Below are 19,649 nucleotides of genomic sequence, written 5' to 3'. Positions count from 1 at the left end.
CCTCCAGATTGTCTTTGTCTCCACTGGTCGCCCCTCTGCCAGCCTCTGGAGCATCTCCTGGCCAGCCCCCTGGACTGTGTTACTTCCCTTGTGGCTTTCCTGGCAGACCACTGAACTGCTTTTGGTCTCTGTTCTGCCTTATCCCCGGCATCCTGCTTTGGATTTTTTTTTCCAGTGATGTGCTGCCATTTATCTATTTTTTTTGTTCTGGCTCAGTGAATTTTTGTTTCTGTTCTGGTTCCATGGCCTGGGTGAGCTCTTAGACTGCTTCACTTTGGACTCTGTTGCTCCTTTGTTTTTGTTTTGTTTGTCTTCATTCTGAGTTTTCCCTTTCTGTTCTCAAGGGATTTTGTGTTATGGACTAATGACTTTCCTTGGATTTTGTATTTTGTTTCTTGGAACATTAAAAGAAATTTCAGCATTAAAACTCCTTTTAGTTCAGATCCACCTTATTCATCCTAATGCCATTTAGAAAAATGGTCGCATTTTACTAAAGAGATCTTTAGTTTGTGTTTTATGGTTACTTACCCTAGAAATGTACTTGATCTGAATTGGTTCACTATTGAATGGGCATTCATGTTTTCCCAGGATCACATGATAGTGTGATGGACTAAAGAAAACAAATAAGACAGGAGCGTTATTAAAGTGCTGGAAGATTTATTGTCTCATTATGGGAATCATTAAGTGACACACAGCAGTGACAACCCAGCACTGGTTGATTGGGGAACATCCACAGACCATCCTGCAATAAAGAAGATGTAGTCAGGTGGTTAACACATAACTTATTTATAATGTAGTTTTCCAATTAAGTGTAATATTTATTGTCTCATGACTGTCATGGACTAATGACTTTCCTTGGATTTTCTATTTTGTTTCTTGGAACATTACAAGAAATTTCAGCATTAAAGCTCCTTTTAGTTCAGATCCACCTTACTCGACCTGCATTTGGATCCAACCCTGCCTGCCACATAGCCACACCTTGACAGTTATGAATTTGACATTTTAAGGTACATTTCAAGTGTGTGGAGATTAACCTGAAGTTATGGACTTTGGCCACAAGGTGGCAACATTATGAAAGGCAGTGGTTACTCCACCAAACTTGTGACAGGTGCGTCTTGTCTGTTTTACATTCACCTTTGCTGTAGGCTGGGTTTGCATTTGCTTTGGGTCAAGATAGAGATGCATGGATGATGATGATTCCATACTGCTGTGTAAAGAAGCTGGCAAATGTTCATGTAATTTGCTGAAATTTGCTTATGTAAACACTTCTAAGAAGTTATCAGTCCATATTTTATTAAGACAATCAAGTGTTCTTTCTTTTTTTGAGCAGTTGGTGCAGATGTCCTGTATGTGCCAAATGGGCCAAAACATCCTGGGGACAAAAACTCAGGAAATATGAAACCCAAAACACAAAATGCTGGGCAAACGGCCCAGACCGTGACAGTAATAATTTTGTTGCATCGTTTTGGTGCCCCCCCTCTTGTGCGGCGCCCCTATGCATTGCATATAGTGCATACCCACTTTTAGTGCCACTGTCTCCCATCTGAGCTTGGATCCATTCTTTAAGTGCGCTCTCTTTCTCCCACTCTTCATTATATATTTTTTTCCCTATATTTTCCCCACTTACTGGAGCTCATTCTTACGCTGCCTCCTCAATTTGGGCAGTTATGCGTGTTTGTTTGGGCTTGGAGGGGACAAACTACGTACCACACGTCTTTTGCTTTATTATGGGGCGCCGGGAGATAATCAAGGAGTTTCACTCGGAAAGAAAGTCAAGCCCAAATAAGCAACTTGACGTTCAAAAAAAGCCCAAAAAACGCAACCTGCGACTCACGAGATTTGCAAGCGACTTTAGAAAAAAACAAGCCCAAAGGCGCTTATAATAAGCGGACTTGGCGACACTGGTTTGTGGGCATCGGCTTCCGTGTCCAGACGAGGACCCGCCGACACTCATATGTAAAGGAGCAGTTCACAAAAACGCGGGCCCATTCTTAAGCGTTTTGCCGGTTCATTGAAACCAGCACCAGCACTGGCACGAGCACCGGCTCCTTGGCGGTGGGAAAGTAGCACCAGTTCTCCCTGGTCCTTGTCGCGTCATCGTTGGTTTTTCCCTGCTGTGTGTTTTATGCGTCGTTCATGTGTATGCCACATTCATGTTCTTGCTGCCAAGTATTTTAGACTAAAGCTTCAGGTTAACCTCCTCGTCTGAGTCCTGCATTGGGGTCCTCTGCCTTGCTTGCCACAGCCCAAACCTGATGTAACGGGACTCAAACCTTCCAAAAAGTATTGTACTTCCCACCTCTTCTGTTTCGATGTCCAAACAATCATAAGTCCCAAACTGAGAAAGGCACGCACAGCATGTGTGCAGTAAGATAGCTAAAACCAGCTGATTCATGGTTTAATGCTAAAGTGTGAATGTGCTGAAGGGGATTTTTCAGATTACTATCTTCATTTTTGTTTTCAATTTAAAACTGATACTTTCATGGTTTGTGGTACACTCTATTTTACATACTGTGTTCCACATTATGGAATGCAATAAGTCATGTGCACAACACTGTGATATTGTGTAAGATAAAACAACGGTTCGCGGTTAGCAGGGTGTAAGTCAGCTTTATCACGCAGGCAGACAAATACACTTCCTCAGCATGTTTTTATTCACAGTTTAAAAAAATGTATAAAGCTCAATCAAAGTTTAGTCTCTTGTGACAGTTTAATGGATGCTTATACTAATAAACATTAAATATGCAGGAGCATTAAAAGCTTACATACACAAATATGAAGCTGTTCTCAAAGGAAAATTTAAAAGTTGACTTTACAGGTTTGATTCATTTAATCAGTAGCACAACCACATAGGTTTTCCATTAGTATGACTAATTTATATTTCCTGTGTGATTCTCTTTGCAATAGTAAGAAACCATTAGGTACCATATTAACACATGGACATTTTAGATTTCTGTGCACACATTTACCATCTGAATCAGCTTGAGATTAAAATTTTGTGTTTAAAAAAAATCATTTCAATTTACAATTTCTGTTATTGAGGCCTTATTCAGACCTGGGTGTCTCTGCAGTGCTTTCTGTGAAGGATTCAAAAGCATTTGGGTCGATCTTCTCTAAAGTTGCAACAGCATCTGATTTTCGGGAAATCCTTGAAAAGTTTGATGACATGGAGCGAGTGGACATAAATGACAAATGGTCCTCTGCCAGGGCACTCTCGAGCACAAAACATATGGATTTCTGAAGCTTCTTCTTGAATTCATCACACATGAAAACATAGAGGATGGGGTTCAGGCAGCTGTTCAGAAAGGCCAGACACACAGTCGGAGGACCCATAATTCTAACAATGCCCCAGAGGTCTGAGTTAGTCCTAGCCTTCAATTCTATAAAATTGAAAACATGGAATGGCAACCAGCAGATGAAGAATGCAAAAATGATGGAGAAAATGATTCTGCGTGATCTCTGTTTCCTTGTTCTCTGGATGCGCATTGCACGAATGCCTATGGCCATATAAGAACCAAATATTACCAGGAATGGGATCACAAAGCCCATAACAAAGCGAAAAATATAGAGACTCCATTTTTGTTCATGTGTCATGTTTGCAGAATAACCACAGAATCTTGACCCATTGTGTTCAAAAACAGTGCGAAAAGTGGCATAAGGGGTGCTGCAGACCGCAGCAATCACCCAGATACCAGCTGATATGAGCTGAGCTTTGCAGACTGTGCGCTTGTTGTGCGCCCACACCACCACCCAGATGGACAAGCAACGATCCAGACTCATGGCTGTCAGAGTGAAGATACTGGCAAACATGTTGACTACACTCACAAAGTTGTTGAGCTTGCACATGAATGCTCCAAAGGGCCACTGGTGATTCTGAGAGAGAGAAATGACTGAGAAAATCAGGAAGGACACAAAGAGGAAGTCAGCTATGGCCAGGTTGAGAAACCAAACTGAGTCGACTGTTTTCTTCATTTTGAAGCCTGTCACATAGATGACCAGCCCGTTGCCCAGAGTTCCAAGTATAATTATCAAGCAGTAGATGACAATGGAGGCTGTTTGGATGTGTTTGGAAGCTGCTTCCAGTGCAGACGATTTACCTGTAGTGGAATTTATATTATCTGAAAACAAAAAGGAAAGCATTTTATTACAGAAATTACTTTAATACATTATATAATAAGCACTGAATAAAAACAAAAAACAAAACAAGATTGATTATTTGTCACATTACACACACACACACACACACACACACACACACACACACACACACACACCACACACACACACACACACACACACACACACACATAAATTTCACTGACATTAATTTGTTTAACTTGGAACAGGAATGCACAGTCACAATCACCATCTCTTGGTGCAGGTAATGTGATGAAAAAGAAATGCAAATGTTTGAAGTATCTTACCTGTCCCCATCTTCCTTTTAGCTGAGAGTCTGTCTTTACTTTAAGTTGATGTCTATCTGTTGCTTCTTCTACTTGCTCTCTCTTTAATTACTCCTCCCTCTCACTATTTTAGCTGCGGATTATGCAATATGTAGATACAATGTAGACATGACAAAATAACAGGAACACCTCAGAATGTGCTCATTCAGCAGCAGAAGGCTGCATGATTTGTTGTAACTGAATAAACACTTTCGTTATTACACTCAAAAGGATGGATGAGTCTTACATAAGTTAAGTATTAGTTATTGCTGTGTACTGTGCTTTTGTTGTATATTTTACTTTACAGAATAACTGTGGTTATTCTTAAAATCTTTAATCAAGCTGTCAACATTACTTGATAGTCATGTATTTAACAGTGGTTTATCAGTTACATATTACCAATGCATCACTACTTTCTGTACAGCTTTCTTACACTTTAACTTGCATTTCATGCAGAAACAACTTGCAGTAATAGTGACACATAATTCTTTACATGGTTTTACAGTGGCATTCCTATCACACTATGAAAAGTGTTATTCTGGACATGTTACCGTGAAGGAACATTTCTGTGGTCTCTGGAGCTTGAAAAAGGCGACTAGACTTCTTTTTGTTTCTTGAAGACGTTTCACCTCTCATCCGAAAGGCTTCTTCAGTTCTCAACCAAATGGTGGAGAGACCCAGGTATTTAAACCCCTGTGGGCGTAGTCCCCTGGAGGTGGTTATGACCCTCTATTGATCATGTGCGTGAACACATGTGCCCAGGTGTGAAGGGGGCGTGGGTCATATTTAATCAGTGGTTTCAGTTGAAACCAATTTAGGACTCCGCTCCATTGTTTCCTGTGGCCTATTGAGGTCACTGGAACAAAGGTGTGAATGGGGGTTGAGACGTCTGGGAAGGGAGCTCAGGACAGCACTGTAAGCGGGGGAAAGTTGGTGACGTAATCCACCTCCTCTGTTCAATGATGGTCGTTCACAGTGGACATAGATGGCTTCTTTCACTCCTCTTTCAAACCATCTGTTTTCCCTGTCCAAAATGTGGACATTGGCATCCTCAAAAGAGTGCCCTTTTTCCTTCAGATGCAGATGTACTGCTGAATCTTGTCCTGTCGAGGTGGCTCTTCTATGTTGTGCCATTCGTTTGTGAAGAGGCTGTTTGGTTTCACCAATGTAGAGGTCCGAGCACTCTTCACTGCACTGAACAGCATACACTACATCGCTGATCTTGTGTTTGGCGGGTTTGTCCTTGGGATGAACCAGTTTTTGTCTTAGGGTGTGACTTGGTTTGAAGTATACTGAGATGTCATGCTTGGAGAAAATTCTTCTGAGTTTCTCTGACAAGCCTGACACATATGGGATGACAATGTTGTTCCTCTTGTCCTTCCCATTCTCTGTAGTTTGTGTTTGGCCTTCATTCCTGTGCATCTTAGCTGATTTGATGAAGGCCCAGTTGGGGTAACCGCATGTTTTGAGGGCTTTCTTAATGTGTGTGTGTTCCTTATGCTTCCCTTCTGCCTTAGAGGGAACACTTTCCGCACGGTGTTGTAGGGTCCTGATCACCCCAAGTTTGTGTTCCAGAGGGTGGTGGGAGTCAAAGAGGAGATACTGGTCTGTGTGTGTGGGCTTCCGGTAAACTTCAATGTTGAGGCTTCCATCTTCCTCGATAAGCACCGCACAGTCCAGGAATGGTAACTTGTTATCTCTGGTGTCCTCCCTGGTAAAACGTATGTATTTATCCACTGAGTTAATGTGACGAGTGAAGGCTTCTACTTCTTGGGTTTTGATTTTGACCCAGGTGTCATCTACATATCTGTACCAGTGGCTAGGTGCCATCCCTTTGAAAGAACCAAGAGCTTTACTTTCCACTTCCTCCATGTAAAGGTTGGCTACAATGGGAGACACTGGGGAGCCCATGGCACATCCATGCTTCTGTCTGTAGAATCCATCATTGTATTTAAAATATGTTGTGGTAAGGCAGAGATCTAAAAGTGCACAAATCTGATCTGGGGTGAAGCTGGTTCTGTTCTGTAAGGAATCGTCTTCCTGTAGTCGTCTTCTGACGGTCTCCACTGCCTCAGTTGTAGGTATGCAAGTGAAAAGTGAAACCACATCAAAGGACACCATGGTTTCATCTGGATCCAGTACAAGATTCTGGACCTTGTTAGTAAAATCTGTAGAGTTTTCAATGTGGTGGGGTGTGATGCCAACAAGCGGTGATAAGATGGTGGCGAGGTGTTTGGAAATGTTGTAGGTGACCGAGTTTATACTGCTGATAATGGGTCGAAGTGGGACTCCTTCTTTGTGGATCTTTGGGAGTCCATAAATGCATGGAGTGGCTTCTCCAGGGTACAGGCGGTAGTAAGTGGGGCGGTCAATGGCTTTTTCCTTTTCAAGTTGTTGCAGGCAGCAAACAACTTTTTTCTTGTAGTTGCTTGTGGGATCACGTCTCAAGACCTCATAAGTATTGTTGTCACTGAGGAGTGTAGTAATTTTGTTGTGGTAATCCGATGAATTCAGCACAACCGTGCACCTCCCCTTGTCGGCTGGCAGTATGGTGATGTTTTGATCCTTGCTTAGGGCTGTGATGGCCTTCTTCTCCTGAATGGTGAGGTTGGATGGAGGAAGTCTTGCATTGGTTGTTTGGATCAGCAATTTCAGTTAAATATATCATATAGCAGATTAACACAGTGATATTTGAGAAATGAAATGAAGTTTATAGGATTTACAGAAAGTGTGCAATAATTATTTAAACAAAATTAGGAAGGTGCATAAGTTTGGGCACACTTGTCATTTTATTGATGTGAATACCTTTAGCACTAATTATTGGAACAAAAAAAAAATTGTTTTGTAAGCTCATTGACCCTTGACCTACATACACAGTTGAATCCAATTATGAGAAAGGGTTAAGGTGGCCAATTGCAAGTGTTTCTCCTCTTTGCATCTTCTCTGAAGAGTGGCAACATGGGAGCCTCAATACAACTCTCAAATAAGCTGAAAACAAAGATTGTTCAACATCATGGATTAGGGTCAGGATCCAAAAAGCTATCTCAGAGATTTCAGCTGTCAGTTTCCACTGTGAGGAACATAGTGAGGAAATGGAAGACCACAGGCACAGTTCTAGTTAAGGCCAGAAGTGGCAGGCCAAGAAAAATCTCAGATAGGCAGAGGTGAAGGATGGTGAGAACAGGCATACTCACCCCACAGAGCAGCTCCAAAGACCTACAACATCATCTTGCTGCAGATGCTGTCACTGTGCATTGTTCCAACTATTCAGCACACTTTGCACAAGGAGAGGCTGTATAGGAGAGTAATGCAGAAGATGCCATTTCTGCGCACACGCCACAAACAGAGTTGCTTGAGGTGTGCTAAAGCACATTTGGACAAGCCATCTTCATTTTGGAATAAGGTGCTGTGAACTGATGAAACTAAAATTGAGTTACTTGGACATAACAAAGGGGCGATATGCATGGCGGAAAAAGAACACAGCATTCCAAAACAAACACTTGCTACCCACAGTAATGTTTGGTGGTGCTTCCATCATGCTGTGGGGCTGTGTGGCCAGTACAGGTACTGGGAATCTTGTTAAAGTTGAGGGTCGCATGGATTCCAGTCAATATCTGCAGATTCTTGAGAACGATGTTCAAGAATCAGTGACAAAGTTGAAGTTGTGCCAGGGCTGGATACTTCAACAAGACAGCACTGCTCTAAATCTACAAAGACATTCATGCAGAGGAACAAGTACAACGTTCTGGAATGGCCATCTCAGTCCCTAGTAGGGATGGCACGATACCACTTTTTTATGTCCGATACCGATATTTTACATTTGGATATCGGCCGATACCGATATAAATCCGATATTTAAAATTGATCCAGGCATTTAAAAACATAAAAAAAAAGAAAAAAAAAAAAGAAGTCAACAGTCTCTCACGCAACAAAATCAAAGTCTTTTAGTTGTCCCACATACAAGACTAAGGACCAGGGCGGGCAGAGCTTTTTAGGCAGTGGCACCAAAGCTCTGGAACTGTTTACCACTCCAGCTCCATTTAGCTGACTCTGTGGCGTCATTTAAAAAATAGTTGAAAACTTTTCTGTTTAACCAGGCTTTCTGGTTTCTGACTTTATTTTTATTCTTTTTCATTTAATATTGTAATGTTATGTTTAACATAGTGTTTTCTGGGAGTGGGGGGGTGATATTGTGTTTTAATTATTGTACAGCGCTTTTCTGTCTGTGAAAAACGCTATATAAATAAACTTTACTTACTTATAACAATAACTATCACCTGAATCCTGTTGCTTCTGTGTGAGAAGGTGATGCTTATGGTATGTTGCAAATTTCATTAGGGCTGCAACTATCGATTATTTTAGCAATTGTGTATTCTATTTATATTGATTACCCAAGTAACTGGATAAGAAATACTTTTTTTCATATTAACAGTTCATCTGCATATTTTAACTTCTGTACTGCAGTTTTTCCCTGTGTGAAACAAACAGGGTGGATGGAGCAGCTACAAAGTTCTCTTTTCTTCACTTACTGATCAGGTGGTTGATGAAGGATCTCCAGCTGTTTCCCAGTAAAGGTTTAATGGAGGTTACAGGGACGAAAAGGCTTCTTTTGGACACTAGAAAAACATTTCCTTCTGCTCCATCTGAGCACGCCGGCTCCGTCTCTTTCCGGTTTGGTCAACCACAAACCCACAAGAAGAAGAAGACGACTGAGCCCTGTAATGCAGCTAATGTGAGTGAAACGTCATTTAATGTATCGGATTACATTTTTTAATTTCTTTCTGATATCCGATCCAGTAATTTAGGCCAGTATCGGACCGATACCGATACTGAATATCGGATCGGCGCATCCCTAGTCCCTAGACCTGAATTTTATTGAAAATCTGTGGTGTGATTTAAAGCGGGCTGTCCATGCTCGGAAACCATTAAAAACCTGACTGAACTGGAGATGTTTTGTCCAAAATACCTTCAACCAGAATCGAGACTCTCATTGGAAGCTATAGGAAGTGTTTAGAGGCTGTTATTTCTGCAAAAGGAGGATCTACTAAATATCCCCCGTTGTGTTCACCTCCCGCCCCTTACTTTAGTGTTCCCGGTCAAAATTGACTGGTCTGTTTTAACCGCTCTTAAATTAGCACAAAAAAATTTTTTTCACCACCAAATTTTTATTCCACATTCTTTAGCTGTGAACAGTGTCTCAAAGCAGTGTTTAACATGAATGTATAGAATTTGACATAAAATAACTGCAGTGAAAATACAAATAGGCACTGAAAACGTATTACAAAATGAACATGTGATGTAAAAAATAAATGGAAAGCCAAAGACCAACTTCAACATGAAGTCGTGTGTAACTGACTGAGCATCACTTCCTATGTTTTAACAGGTGGCAGCATATCTAATAGTTTTCCCTTTTTATTTATTTTCTTTTATTATTGTTGTTATTTCCTTTTTTTAATGCTTGTCTTGTTTTGCTTGTTTGTTTTGAACAAACTCAATTAGTCGATTAATATATTGCTCCTGTGACAGCTTTGTCCTGATAATATAGTGGAATAGGTGCCAAGGGTGGGGATGGATAGGGGTTTTGGTTACCATTGACTGTTTTCTCATATATTTGTTATTTCTCTGATTCCTGATTTGCTATGATTTTTTGTAATTTGTTATAAAATCTAATAAACAGAGGAAAAAAAAAACATGAATGTATAGAATTTGACATAAAATAACTGCAGTGAAAATACAAATAGGCACTGAAAACGTATTACAAAATGAACATGTGATGTAAAAAATAAATGGAAAACCAAAGACCAAACTCAACATGAAGGCGTGTGTGTGTGTGTATGTGTGTGTGTGTGTGTGTGTGTGTTAAGCCACTTACAGTAACACTGACCTATGACCTTTTTCGGCCCTTCCAGTACTGGGTTTCCCCATGTATACCTGCATATTCCAGGCATAGCTGCTCCTGGCGTCACATGCTGCCCAGATCTTTTTTCCATATTTTCCTGGTTTGCTTGGAATGTACACCTTGAAGGAACAGCAACCTCTGAAAGGAACCAGGCGCTTCATCAACTGTCCCCTTAGGGCCTAGATTGTACATAAGTGGTAGGCGCTCCACCACCTGTCCCAAATTTTCTTGATTAATTTCGATTAATTAATTACAAAGCTTGTAATTAATCGAGTCCCACCCCTAATATATATATATATATATATATATATATATATATATATATATATATATATATATATATATATATATATAACCTGCCTGGATAAGGTAGAAATTAGAATCAGTTGACAATGTGGAATATATTTTTGTTGTTAACCTGAGATGTTTGCGCACAATGCACACTTGACTCTGATGACCACCTCCAAGCATTCTGGCTCTGTCCACCAATACAAAACTTCTGGACAGAAGTAACCACCAAACTTTCACAAAGCTCAATCCTCTTGGCAACCACTGTGTTTTGGAGGTGAATGCGCTCTCATGTAGCATAAATGAAATCTCCGGTCATAAGCAGTGTTTTTGAGCTGTTGTTGAAACTGAGCAGAATAACATGAAACACAATTAGTTAATCTCTAATTGCTTTTAATTGAGATAGTTTGTAAAAAGCAGACCGACATAAAACGTAGCAGTGAACGTTTTAACCTGTTAACTGGCCAAACCAAAATCACCTGAAAAAACTACGCCCTCCGGTTATTGTTGGCTTTGGAAAACCCATGTTGTTGTCCGTTAACTAGCCATGTCCTGTCCTCCGGGATGTAGTAAATTTTATATGATTTTGATTGACACTTCATTCGGGCAATCAAATTAAGAAATGGGTTTTCCAGAGCCAATAATAACCAGGGGGTGTCACGTAGCTTTTCGTTGAGTTTGGTGCAGCCAATTACATGATTGGCCGAACGAGGTGTCAATCAAAATAGGAGGGTCTAGCCTGCCATATAAAACGTGCTGCATCTGTTCCGCTGACGGGACGTGGCTGTAATCGTCCATCTTTGAGGGGTGAGAAGCTAGAGATTTGAGGCGCCAGCATAGCACGAACAGTTCAGAAACAATTTGAAATGAGACAAAAATGGTATTTATTAACTGATTAGGTCGTGTTTTAGACTGCTTATTGCTAGCGGATTTATTCTGACCCAAAGTACAGCCGTGACCGGTTCTGAATGACTCTTTTACAGCAGACAGCCGCTCTAACTTTTGCCGGTATGCAGTACCAGCACAGAATCTTTTAGTGGTACGCAGTACCGGACCGTACCGGCTTACTTTCACCCCTGGTTATTCCCAATGCTTTGGAGTGTGAATGTTTGATAGAAAGCATTTAGATGTATAAAAAAGTGCTTTTATAAATGAATGAGACATTGTATAATGTCTCATTCATGGGGTGGCTGTAGCTCAGTAGGTAGAGCAGGTCACCTACTGATCGGAAGGTCAGCGGTTCGAATCCTGGCTACTCCAGGCTACATGCCAATGTATCCTTGGGCAAGATACTTAACCCCAAGTTGCTCTCCGACCGTTCTGTTGGAGTATGTATGCGTGTGAATGTTAGTTAATTAAAAAGCACTTAGCTTTGTAAAAACGGAAGTGCTTGTATGAATGGGAGTGCATGGGTGAATGCAAAACAGGTTGTATAAGCGCTTTGAGTGCTCATACTGAGTAGAAAAGCGCTATATAAGAACTAGTCCATTTACCATTTACCATAAAGTGATTTGAAAGTAATAAAGTGATAGAAAAGCTCTGCATAAAAAGCCATTTACCAAAATATTAGAAAATAAAAATACACATCAACTGCAATTTCATTCTCTACAAAAATGATAAAACAATTAAAAAAGTAATATTATAAATTTTACTCAAACTCTGTTCTAAAATTCCTATTGGAGAGGAAAATAAATCCCACAATCTCTGTAAGTAGCTGTTTGATTCTTGATTTTTATTTTTATTATTGCTAATCATTTTGGTATAATTATATTTAATTTTATGTTCTTTCTTCAAGAAATAAAGATAGAAATTAAAGCCGCAAGCGGCGATGAGCGGGCCCTCGCACCCGGCGCGCGTCGACCCCTGGCGCGCTCCAGCCAAGCCGCGCGTCGACCCGTGGCACGCTCCAGCCGAACCGCGCTCGGAGGTTCTCGCAGACGAGAGAGTAGCTGGCTCACCCGGCTGTTGACAGCTCAGCAGGCTAGCCGTACTTCGCGTCGATCGTCTCCCGCTTCCACTAGGTGGCGTCGGTGAGTGCCCACTAATTAATATGTCACAATGCTCTATGTAATGCCTGCAGCCATCAATGAAACTGTAATGACCATAGGATGATGAGTATCAGTGTCCTACTGATTTCCTGTTGCCACTAGGTGGCGTTATGAGTGTGAAACAAAGCTGATAGAGGGGTGTGTCCAGTCTCCCTTACCCTCCCATTAAGCCTGTGAAGTTTGAGGCAGATCGGACAATGTATGTCAGAGATGTAACAATTTGGTGCACTGTGGTATATGAGTAAAATCCCACATTTAGAGGGTTGCTACGGCAACAGCGTTCAATATTCTACAAAACCATGAATATCTTTTGATGGGCTACTTGTGTAGATGATCTGGAGCCATTTTGGTGTGACTGGATGAAAAGCTGTAGTAGAAGATGATTCAAATAGCAGGCCTGAAAAATGTGACAAATGCTGCAAAAATGACACCTTAATTAGAACATGTGAGGCTTCCTGTTGGATTTCGGCTATCGGTCCAAGAGACTTTTTTGTACGTCTTAGGATGTTACTTCAGCATGCACGATTTCAGGTACACAGACCAAGCACTGCCCTGGGGCTGATGTTTAGAACCTATGTGGGCCTGAAATGGAAAAAAAGTCCAAATTCAGAGGGTTGCTACGGCAACACCGTTCAATATTCTACAAAACCATGAATATCTTTTGATGGGCTACTTGTGTGGATGATCTGGAGCCATTTTGGTCTCACTGGGTCAAATGCCCTAGGAGGAGTTGAGGCAAAAAGGCCTGGAAAAGGCGAAAAATGCTGCAAAAATGAGACTTTAAAGTGAACGTGGCTGACTTCCTGTTGTGTTTCGGCTATCGGTCCAAGAGACTTTTTTGTAGATGTTAGCATTTTACATCAGCAGGCACATTTTCAGGTACATAGAGAAAGCACAGCCCAGGGGCTGATGTTTAGAATCTCTGTGAATTTGAAATTGAAAAAAGTCCAAATTCAGAGGGTTGCCATGGCAACACCGTTCAATATTCTACAAAACCCTGAATAACTTTTGATGGGCTACTTGTATAGATGATCTGGAGCCAAATTGGTGTCACTGGGTGAAATGCCCTAGGACAAGTTCGTTCAAATAGCAGGCGTGGAAATCGCAAAAATTGACACCTTCAATTGAAGAAGGCCGACTTCCTGTAGGGTTTGGGGTATGGGTCCAAGAGACTTTTTTGTACGTCTTAGGATGTTACATGAGCATGTACATTTTCATACATGTAGATAAAACGTAGCTCCGGGGCTACTCAAAAAACTTGCTATTTTAAGATATTCCGAGCTGCCACTAGGCGGCGCTCTAACGTTTATGGACTTTATGCATATGAGTGTGTTCAGGGCAGCATGCTTATCACACCACTGAAGTTTGAGCCAGATTGGGCAAGTTGGCTTTGAGTTACAGCCATTTTTGTGTTCATGGTGAATCATCGAACTTTGCCGTCCCATAAGGGTCACGCCCTTTTGTCAAAAACTCACAGTTTTGAAAACACAGTAAGTCCAAGTTCTTAAGGCTTTCCAGGTGAAATTTGAGATGGTTCTGCTAAACCACCTTGGAGCTGGACCTCCAAGTGTAAAATATGACATTTCCTGTTCCCACTAGGTGGCGCAGCGACTGATATTAAATATTGTTATATGTATGTGTTCAGGGGGGCACCCTCATCCTACTGGAGAAGTTTGATGCACATTGGATCATGTAGGTATGAATGAGAGGCAATCAAAATTTCATGGCGAATGATCAAAGTTCAAAGGGGCATAAGGACCCCTCCCCCTTGGCAAAAACTCACCATTTTCGAGATTTAGATTCCCCTGGGGGTGTAGGTTAGACAAACCAAATATGAAGATGATAACGTCTAAAACCTCTGAGTTATTAGAAAAAGTGTGAGGGCTGCAAATCGGCAAATTTGCATAATTAATTCAAAATGGCGGACTTCCTGTTGGGTTTAGGGCATGGCTCCAAGAGGATTTTTTGTGCGCCTGGACATGATATACATGTGTATGAAGTTTCATTCATGTACGTGAAACACAGCGGTGGGGCTCCAGTTTAGGGGGCGCTAGCGAGCCATTTGGGCGCGCCCTTGCCCGAGCCCATTAAAATACTTAAATTTTCACCAGGTGTGACGCATGTGCAAAGTTTCATGAGTTTTTGAATATGATAAAGCCCCCAAAAAGCCAATTCATTTGCCTGAATAATAATAAAAAAAATAATAATAATAATTAAAGCCGCAAGCGGCGATGAGCGGGCCCTCGCACCCGGCGCGCGTCGACCCCTGGCGCGCTCCAGCCAAGCCGCGCGTCGACCCGTGGCACGCTCCAGCCGAGCCGCGCTCTGAGTGTCTCGCAGACGAGAGAGTAGCTGGCTCACCCGGCTGCTGACAGCTCAGCAGGCTAGCTGTACCTCCCGTCGTTCGTCTCCCGCTTCCACTAGGTGGCGTCGGTGAGTGCCCACTAATGAAAGTATCACAATGCTCTATGTAATGCCCGCAGCCATCAATGAAATTATAATGATCATAGGATAATGGTTATCAGTATTCTACTGATTTCATGTCACCACTAGGTGGCGTTATGAGTGTGAAACAAAGCTGATAGATGGGTGTGTCCAGTCTCCCTTACCCTACCATTAAGCCTGTGAAGTTTGAGGCACATCGGACAATGTATGTCAGAGATGTAACAATGTGGTGCACTGTGGTATATGAGTAAAATCCCACATTTAGAGGGTTGCTACGGCAACACCGTTCAATATTCTACAAAACCATGAATATCTTTAGATGGGCTACTTGTGTAGATGATCTGGAGCCATTTTGGTGTGACTGGATGAAAAGCTGTAGTAGAAGATGATTCAAATAGCAGGCCTGAAAAATGTGACAAATGCTGCAAAAATGACACCTTAATTAGAACATGTCAGGCTTCCTGTTGGATTTCGGCTATCGGTCCAAGAGACTTTTTTGTACGTCTTAGGATGTTACTTCAGCATGCACGATTTCAGGTACACAGACCAAGCACTGCCCTGGGGCTGATGTTTAGAACCTATCTGGGCCTGAAATGGAAAAAAGTCCAAATTCAGAGGGTTGCTACGGCAACACCGTTCAATATTCTACAAAACCATGAATATCTTTTGATGGGCTACTTGTGTGGATGATCTGGAGCCATTTTGGTCTCACTGGGTCAAATGCCCTAGGAGGAGTTGAGGCAAAAAGGCCTGAAAAAGGCGAAAAATGCTGCAAAAATGACACTTTAAAGTGAACGTGGCTGACTTCCTGTTGGGTTTCGGCTATCGGTCCAAGAGACTTTTTTGTAGACGTTAGCATCTTACATCAGCAGGCACATTTTCAGGTACATACAGAAAGCACAGCCCAGGGGCTGATGTTTAGAATCTCTGTGAATTTGAAATTGAAAAAAGTCCAAATTCAGAGGGTTGCCATGGCAACACCGTTCAATATTCTACAAAACCATGAATATCTTTTGATGGGCTACTTGTGTAGATGATCTGGAGCCAATTTGGTGTCACTGGGTGAAATGCCCTAGGACAAGTTCGTTCAAATAGCAGGCGTGGAAATCGCAAAAATTGACACCTTCAATTGAAGATGGCCGACTTCCTGTAGGGTTTAGGGTATGGGTCCAAGAGACTTTTTTGTACGTCTTAGTATGTTACATGAGCATGTACATTTTCATACATGTAGATAAAACGTAGCTCCGGGGCTACTCAAAAAACTTGCTATTTTAAGATATTCCGAGCTGCCACTAGGCGGCGCTCTACCGTTTATGGACTTTATGCATATGAGTGTGTTCAGGGCAGCATGCTTATCACACCACTGAAGTTTGAGCCAGATTGGGCAAGTTGGCTTTGAGTTACAGCCATTTTTGTGTTCATGGCGAATCATCGAACTTTGCCGTCCCATAAGGGTCACGCCCTTTTGTCAAAAACTCACAGTTTTGAAAACACAGTAAGTCCAAGTTCTTAAGGCTTTCCAGGTGAAATTTGAGATGGTTCTGCTAAACCACCTTGGAGCTGGACCTCCAAGTGTAAAATATGACATTTCCTGTTCCCACTAGGTGGCGCTGCGACTGATATTAAATATTGTCATATGTATGTGTTCAGGGGGGCACCCTCATCCTACTGGATAAGTTTGATGCACATTGGATCATGTAGGTATGAATGAGAGGCAATCAAAATGTCATGGCGAATGATCAAAGTTCAAAGGGGCATAAGGACCCCTCCCCCTTGGCAAAAACTCACCATTTTCGAGATTTAGATTCCCCTGGGGGTGTAGGTTAGACAAACCAAATATGAAGATGATAACGTCTAAAACCTGTGAGTTATTAGAAAAAGTGTGAGGGCTGCAAATCGCCAAATTTGCATAATTAATTCAAAATGGCGGACTTCCTGTTGGGTTTAGGGCATGGCTCCAAGAGGATTTTTTGTGCGCCTGGACATGATATACATGTGTATGAAGTTTCATTCATGTACGTGAAACACAGCGGTGGGGCTCCAGTTTAGGGGGCGCTAGCGAGCCATTTGGGCGCGCCCTTGCCCGAGCCCATTAAAATACTTAAATTTTCACCAGGTGTGACGCATGTGCAAAGTTTCATGAGTTTTTGAATATGATAAAGCCCCCAAAAAGCCAATTCATTTGCCTGAATAATAAAAAAAAAAAAAATAATAATAATAAACGAAGCAATTACAATAGGGCCTTCGCACAGTTCGTGCTCGGGCCCTAATAAACGAAGCAATTACAATAGGGCCTTCGCACAGTTCGTGCTCGGGCCCTAATAAAGAAAACCATGCATTTGCCTTGTTAGCATTGCAGTTATATCCATTTGGAGACAGTAGACATACCGAGTGAGGAAAATGTTTGGTAAAAATCTTTAAATGCTTTCATGTTTAGTTATTTACGCTTTGAGCCTTAGAGTGAATAGTCCTGTTTTGATCTCAAATCGATCTCAAATCAACCACAAATCCCCAAATGAGAAAGGCATGCACAGCACATCTATGCAGTAAGATAGCTACAACCACCTGAGGGTTCATTTACTGCACTTCATCATTTAATACTAAAAATGCAAAATTATTAATGTGCTGACTATTTTAAGGAATTATTTTCATTTCTGTTTTTAATTTCAAAATGGTCTTACATTCATCATACTTTGATTTACATAGTATGTTACTTTTCCATATGAAAGTCAGGTATGCAGCATTATGATATCCTGTTTGATAAAACAAGGTTAGCAGGGTGTAAGTTAGGCTTGTCCTGCAGTTGGACAAATGCCCTTCATCAGCATGTTTTCATTAATTTTTTTTTGAGTTGTTTTTTTTTTTACAGTACAGTGCATGCTGATATTAATAAACATAGTTGAATAAGCTGGAGCATTAAAAACTGGTGTACATAAATATAAAACCATTATGAAATTGCAGTTTGAAAGTTTGTCAAAGTCCCTTTATAATTTAAATTGATTGTTTTGATCAAAAATTTCATAAATACAACTCAAAGCTGCAGCACAGCCAGATAAGTTTTCAGTTAATTACTGTGAATGCTGCAAAGCATTCATTACTGTGAATGCTGCAAAGCATTCACAGTATTGTTCTTGTACTCCAAAAACCTTCGGTCGCTAAAAACTCAAGCAGCGTTTGGGTATCAAATTCTGGTATCAAAACGTTCAGCCTGTTCTGGAGATTTATGCTATTACTTTTCTTTTTTGTAACCTTTATACTTTTTAAGATATTGAACTTTTTATAATCTTCATTTTTGCCATTCAAAATGAATGGGGAAGTTTCAAATCCTTTCAGGCTTTAAAAGCTAATAACTTCAGCATACTTTCAGCTAGAAAAACCATTTAAGCTTTAAAATGAAGCCAAGCCTTTCAGCTATTCAGCTATTACTTGGTGTTTCAAAATCTTTTACGGTTTAAGCACAGTGAGCGTTTAAGTTTACGGTGTTTTTTCAGCCGTTTCAGAGTTTATAATGGTTGTGTATTGCGTTTGCTAGAGTGGGAGCCTGATTAGTAGAGAGCGAGACTTCAAAACTTTCAGGTGGAAAATTTATTTTTAAACTGCCACTGTGTCCACAGTGGCAATTTTATGCTCAAAATGTAGAGCTGCTTCTCTACTTTCAAACAATGTGTCTGTCAACTCTGAAAACTGTAAACTTTTTAAACTGTGAGGGTTCAAGCAGAGGGAGCACCCTCCAACTCCTCCATTAGCCTCCATATTAATTTTAGAGAGGTGATTTTCTCAAAACCAGAAAAGAGCCCTTTTTTAAACTGCTCCCATGACCACATTTTTAAAGCCAGGAAAATAAAAATTACACCGCTGTTTAGAGCAGGGCCTTGTGACGCTCACAGTTCCAAAATTATTTTGATAGGAGCTACGGTTTTTGATTTATAAGCATTTTTTCGGGAGGTGTGCCGAGGCAAATTCAACAGGGCTTTGCAGCAAAGAGCCTGCTCTCTCCCCACCAGTTTTGGCAGGAAAATGGCAGCAGTGCACTAGTAAGAAGCCAGCCAGCCTGATTGGCTCATAATACTTTAAACTGATTGGTGGATTTGTCTTCTGCATATAAGTTGTTCAAAGTTGGGCTGCTGGTTTTGCTTTAATAACTTCACCACCGTTTATGCTACTGAAACCGTTCTGGTATCAAAATGTTCAGCTTCTTTTGGAGATTTATGCTATTCCTTTTTTTTTTGCTTGTAACTTTTATGTTTTTTGAAGTATTCAGCTCTTTATAAATTTTTGCCCCATTCAAATGAATGAGGAGAGCTTCAGATAATCTTCAAATCATTCCTATTTTTAAATCTACTAACTTCAGCATACTTTCAGCTAGACACACCATTTAAGCTTTAAATTAAAGCCAAGCCTTTCACCTATTCAGCTCTTACTTTTTGTGTTGATATCTTTTATGGCTTTTGAACAGTTACAGTTGAAGTCTAAAAAGATTTATTGCCCTTTTCAGTGTTTATAATGGGTGTGTATTGCCTGGGTTTT

At 41.0% G+C, this 19,649-nt stretch overlaps 1 protein-coding gene across 1 annotated transcript; it reads right to left on the bottom strand.

The window, feature by feature from the left end:
* Positions 1 to 2,701: 2,701 nt before the first annotated feature.
* Positions 2,702 to 4,488, bottom strand: LOC115793875 (chemokine-like receptor 1). The gene is made up of 2 exons (XM_030749039.1): positions 4,425 to 4,488; positions 2,702 to 4,118 (listed from the first exon to the last, which is right to left on the bottom strand). Exons 1-2 carry the CDS (start codon positions 4,432 to 4,434, stop codon positions 3,046 to 3,048), a joined length of 1,083 nt encoding a protein of 360 aa, XP_030604899.1. The 5' UTR covers positions 4,435 to 4,488; the 3' UTR covers positions 2,702 to 3,045.
* Between the last annotated feature and the right edge of the window lie 15,161 nt (positions 4,489 to 19,649).

The sequence above is a fragment of the Archocentrus centrarchus genome, chromosome 16 (genome assembly GCF_007364275.1).
Source record: "Archocentrus centrarchus isolate MPI-CPG fArcCen1 chromosome 16, fArcCen1, whole genome shotgun sequence".
In the NCBI taxonomy this organism is placed as follows: Eukaryota; Metazoa; Chordata; class Actinopteri; order Cichliformes; family Cichlidae; genus Archocentrus; species Archocentrus centrarchus.
This window is presented reverse-complemented; position numbering and strand designations above follow the sequence as displayed.